We start from the raw sequence: 6,000 nt of genomic DNA on the forward strand, positions 1-6,000 counted from the left end.
AATCAGTGCATCAGAAGGTGAACCAGTAAAGGATCTTGAGAGGTACCAAAGACTTGTGGGTCGGCTACTATACTTGTGCATGACAAGACCAGACATCTCCTATGCAGTAAATATAGTGAGCCAATACATGCATGCTCCACGAGACCAGCACTGGAAGGCAGTTGACAGGATCCTTGCTTATCTGAAGGGACATCCAGGCAGAGGCATATTGTTTATTGATCATGGACAGCTCAAGCTAGAGACCTATACAGATGCGGACTGGGTAGGATGCCTCGATGATAGAAGATCAACTTCAGGAGTGTACACCCTAGTTGGGGGTAACCTAGTCTCATGGAAGAGAAAAACAAACAGTTGTGGCAAGATCAAGTGCAGAAGTCGAATATAGGGCCATGGCACATGGAGTTTCAGAACTTCTCTGGATCCATTCTCTGTTGGGAGAAATCGGTGTTCAGGCAGAAGAACCTATGATGCTATACTGCGATAACCAGGCAGCAATTAATATTGCTCATAATCCAGTCCAGCATGACCAAACTAAGCACATTGAAGTAGATAGACATTTTATCAGAGAAAGGGTAACTTCTGGAGAAGTTTGTCTTCCATACATTTCTTCTGATTTGCAGCTTGTTGATGTCCTCACAAAAGGCGTTGCAAAGAATAAGCTGGAGCATGATCTACGCAAGTTGGGGATGTATGGCATCTACTCCCAACTTGAGGGGGAGTGTTGAGTGGGCCGACTTGTGTTTAGTTTATTTTCTTTTAAATTAAGATGTTGTTGGGCCTTAGGCCCATTAGTTTTTATTTTTTAAAGAGCTGTAATTACTTAGTTTGAGTTGCCACCCTACTAAGGGCATCCTTGTAATATCTCATACTTAAGTTAATTATAAATAGAATGAGGGGCTGGTGGCTAGGGTTATGTTAATCTATCCTAGTCGACCTTCTTCTCTTTCCCCCCCTTTCCTCTCTTGCTGAAATCCCCAACTTTCTACCCTTCCTTTCACAAGAAGCTTGGCTGAAATCAGCACATAAGGTTTTCTACTATTACCTTTTACTACATATGATAGCAGTGTACTCTGTTCAAGCGTTCAATTGGTATTAATTAACTCGTATTAAATAGCTTGCTGCTTAATATTTTGTACTGCTTTTTACAGGCTCATCTATACAAACTGATTGAAGCTGCAGGCATAACATATATCAGTATTGGCCATCGAAGGACTCTCCTTAATTACCACAACAAGATCTTGCACATATCCACAATAGATTCTGATAGTAGCCTACCTAACTGGCACCTTAAAACCATCAACCAGGACACTACAAATAATGCAGCTAAACTAATATTGTAGCCATCTCAGGAAAGGTTGTACCATTTACTAGAGAGAGATGGCTCATATGCCCTAATGAACTATTCTTAATGGGAATCAAATGGCAGGATAACAACTGTACTGCTCAATTTGGTTTACTCCTTATGCACATAGGATGCAACTTCTGATCCAATAGCTCATATGATTTGCCATCTTTCTATCATACTGTGATTTAGGTCGATTCTTTGATGTATATCACAATATTTTCCATTGCTTTATTTTAGATCTTGAAGATGGACTAGGCTTGAATATGTAAGACATGCAATGCTTCTTCAAGATGTAGATAAAATATTAGAGTTCATTTCGTAGACAACTGCGAAAACATTATGCTACTTCAAAAACCATTTGAGCACAATTAGAAGTCTTGACAGGAATATTTTATTAGCCTGTTTACTTGGTAAAAACCAAGATCTTCCTACAAGGGTGTGCAAATGAAGGTTGGTTCTTTCACCATTTTCCTACTACATAATTGATAATCCTGACTGATGCATGTCGTTTTAAGTCTTTTTTTTTTTTTCCTACCATAGATATTCTGATTACTTTTTAACTTCATTGTAATCATGAATAAATATTTAACCATCTGGTCTTGTCTAAAAGAATCATGTTCTGGTATTTTTGTGTGTTCTTAATAGAACAATTCCCTTACTGTATTTTCAGGGCATGTCCTGAAAATCCTTGTTCATTCTTTTATTGTCTTTGCCATAGTTGATCAAATTGTTAAAACCAATCTCCCTTATTTTATCATCTACTGGATTTAGTCCTAAAATCCCTTTTAGCAGATTCCAAACTTCCCATTGTAGATTTACGCATTTATGTCAATGAAATAGTGCAGATGTACGTACCAGGACATAGGTTGCACGCCACTAATTACAAATTATCTGATCCGGACTATTGAAACGAACAATAGATGAATTCACTTTCACAATGAGCTAATAAGGCTTTTTCACCAAGACGTTTAGACATTCATGGACGTTTGTTAATGACAAGTGGGACCCGATCAAAAGACTTTGCAGATTGATTCATACCAACAGGCTGGACCATTTTAACAACAGACATGGTGTTCAAATGAGAGAAGACATTACTCGAGAATTTAGTATATCAGCAAATAGTGTAACCATTTTCTTTAGGACAATGGAGCTCGGTATTTGTGTTGTGCTGTTATTGTTAAGGCTCAGTTTGGAAGGAGTACAAATACAAGTATGTAGAGTGCAAAATCTTGTATTTTGCAAGGCTCAAAATATCCATATGCTAGTAGGGGCATATCGGGTGTCTTGATACTTTTTTTTATTTTTTTTTTAACCGGTTCAGGGGGTCGGTTTAGGACTCCTCTATCCCCTGAACTGGTCAGACCTCCCAATACACCCACTGTACGGGTGTATCGGAAGGGTCCCGGAACGATACGTATCGGCCGATACATGTTGATACTTTGAACCTTGGTATTTTGTATTATTTAATATCTATTTGTACTGTACATATTTATATTTGTACTCCTTCCAAACTAAACCTAAGGTGTAAATCAAGTTTGATAATTTCTCCTGGCAAGTCCAGCTTAGATTATTTGATAGAATACTTTGCGTACTCCCGGACTTTGATATGGTATTAAATCAGCAGTGACTGATCAAGGGTTGGAATGCTCCCAACTCTCCAATCCATGACCGATCAGCATTTGGGGTCATCAATGAGTTATTAAGCCATTGATTTGTCGAATCCAAATTGAATCCAACAGTCTGGAGAATTTTATTATCCTTCTATTAGTGGTCGTTTATGCAGGGGGGGGGTGAGAAATGTGCAAAAGCTCCCCCAGTTTAGGACCTTTAGAAAGCCAAAAGTTCAAAGTTAAGATTTGATCAATTTGTGTCCAGGTTACCTTTGTTAATTTGGACATGCGAGTAGGGACGGGGTAGTTCGAGACTTCGATCTGCCAAAGCCTCTCACCTCTGATCGAGGCATCCCCCCACCTCAAACTCATAATAGTTCCCAACTTGTGAATGGTAGAGTATATTCATTTGCATCTTATGCAGTGAGACCAAATGGCCAAAGCTGCTTTTGGTTCCATAGACAGAAATGATAAATGTGCTATACTTAGGACCACCAGCATGGGTCCTGTGTGCTCATCATGCAGAGATGTGGGCCGCTGTTGAAGCCCAAAGATTAGCAATCCAGCTAGGTTCGTTCTTCAACAGTTAACCAACAAAGGAGATTCAAAAATTACAATTCAAGCTCTTCAATGTTTGTGTCAAGCTACACCGTCCACATTAGGTACTTTCATACACAGGGAAGGAAATCGATCTGCAAATTGGCTGGCGAACGATGGTCACCACCCTGTATGGAGAGACCAGGATGTCAAACTTATCGTGGGACCTGAATTATATTGTTCTGATGGATTCTGCTGGTAGTGTGTTCCCTAGGGTCTGTTAAATTTTGTAACCTATGCAGAATTGAACGGTATGCATTTAGGATGGTCGGTCCAATGAGCCCACCAAAAGAGAAGCATTTGTTTCTTTAACAAAATTTTGCACCTAACTGTACTTTGTATTTGTCCGAGTTCTTTTTTTTTTTTTCTTTCTTTTGTAACTTTTCAAGGAATTTGTCATAGGGCTTAATGTTTCTTCCTTTGTTTTCTTTATTTCCATTTGAATAAGCATAAAGATTGATGGGACTCGCTCGGTTTTGAGTGTTCCAAAATTCAAATAAAACAACAAAACTGATCAGCCAATTGAATGGGAGCTAGCCAATAGCCAAGAATTCAACATTTGACTCGGCTGGAAAACCAGTCGACTGACTAGCCTATAATAAGGACTAATTTTGAAAACCGACCCTACTCGACCTCCCTCCTTCCCAACCACCAAAACCTAGACACAGAGGAGAGGGACACCACAGAGGTGCACGTTCCTTTCAATAAAGATGTCCAAATTGTGGTCCCTGCTGGAAGATTTACCAGACAAGATTTAGCCCCAAGGATCTGACCAATTGTACCCCTCTTGCGTTTAATATAATTCAATTATTTATTTGGTAAAATTTTGAAAAAAATGTAGAGTTGCTTGACTATGGTACATTATCACCTTAGACTATTATATTACCATACCTAACCTTTGCTTCAAGCCTTTCTACTACCAAATATAAACCAGCAAGGTAAGGAGCCTGGCTGCTATATATGAGGGGTTCCCTCAGAATATATAACTGCAATCTGCTCCATGTATATAAATGATTTTTCTTTTTTTTTTCTTTCTTTGGGTAAAACATGTATAAATTATCTGGAGTCTGGACCACCATCAAATATGTATCAGTAGTATCACCTATCTGATGGCGGATCCCAATCTTATTAGCATACTAGCTAGGAGTTAACTGGGGTGTATATGATTTTGTTTTTCTAACTATGGTTTTGTTTTTCAAAAGAAAAAACAAATGCCACTTGACCAAAAATATATGAGAAAGTCCAGCCCCCTATATCATTCCCAAGTTTCTACGTAAAGAAAAAAAAATTATAAGAAAGTCCAATCAACACAGGGATTTCAATGCTTAATTAATAGCACCCCAACTTCCAAAACTACCATGATTTAAATACTACCTCAAACCATCACTCGTGAGGATAGTGTGGGCTGGTTTTCTTCACATAACATGATAAATAGCATCATGAAGGACCCTCTCTCCCTCTCTTTGCTTCATTTTTAGTCGTGTTAGGTGGGGGGAACCCAAATTGTATTTAATATCATAAAAGGTAGGGGTTTTATCATCTCCACGTTTCTTGTCGGCGTACGACCCATTTGTGCAGGCAGCTGATATGGAACTCACATGGCTATCACAGACTCAAGCACAATAACAGTAACTATAAACTCCATCGCCATCAAATTCCCCATAAGAATAATCTCTCTCTCTCTCCACCTCCATCAGAAAAGGAATGACAAATAAATTAAGGAAAAGCAAACATCAAATTTCAACATCACTATGTGGATTGGGATTTAACAGGATTATGACTCAAATTAGAATAAGAAAATTAACAGCCACTGGTGCTTAAAAATGCAATACCATCAATCTTCAATCCCCCCCCCCCTCTGACTCCACACATGACTAATTATTATCTTGGTCTTTGCTCCTTTAAGCAGTATTATTATTACCATCTCCTTTATACTCTTTTCGCTTAGTCTCTTCAAACTTTTACTTCAATAAGATGGCTTTCTTCATGTTTTCTGCACCTTGGTAGTGTATGTGTTTTCTTAGTCAAGTGGTTCTCAGGAAATTAAATAAATCCACGCTCCTGGAAAATATGAATTACCCGGCAACTGATTATTCTCTCTGGAAATTTCGTTTCCTGTGAAACCCATAATTACATCATAAAAAATCAGTCAATTACCTGATTAACCAACTTATCTCAATAGATTTTGCCTGGTGTGGAGTAGTTGGGATCTCTTATCCAATCCCATCAAGAATGAGATGTACGGTATGAGATCTTGTTGGTAAGGGATTGGAACATGTATGTTGGTAGGAGATCCCCACTTATCATGGGCCACACAATACAAAAAGAAAAAAAGAAAGAGCAGGAGCAGGAAAACTTATGTTTGTTTCAGTACAAAGCTAATGCCAAAGCCAGTATCACTCCACATGGCTTGCCTACAAAAGTATGAAGCGTCAAGTTTTGTAGGGT

General features: G+C 38.6%; 1 protein-coding gene across 1 annotated transcript in view; it reads left to right on the forward strand.

Moving 5' to 3' along the window:
- ABCD2 (ABC transporter family protein) overlaps window positions 1–1,967 on the forward strand; it is an 83,576-nt gene extending 81,609 nt beyond the window's left edge. The window contains exon 10 of the mRNA XM_088956383.1: window positions 1,149–1,967. Coding sequence (XP_088812509.1) covers window positions 1,149–1,340 — 192 coding nt within the window. The 3' untranslated portion in view covers window positions 1,341–1,967. The remainder of the gene's footprint in view (window positions 1–1,148) is intronic.
- The last annotated feature ends 4,033 nt before the right edge of the window (window positions 1,968–6,000 follow it).

This window comes from Nelumbo lutea, chromosome 7 (assembly GCF_056320005.1).
Source record: "Nelumbo lutea isolate HS-2025 chromosome 7, American lotus-T2T, whole genome shotgun sequence".
NCBI classification, from domain to species: domain Eukaryota; kingdom Viridiplantae; phylum Streptophyta; class Magnoliopsida; order Proteales; family Nelumbonaceae; genus Nelumbo; species Nelumbo lutea.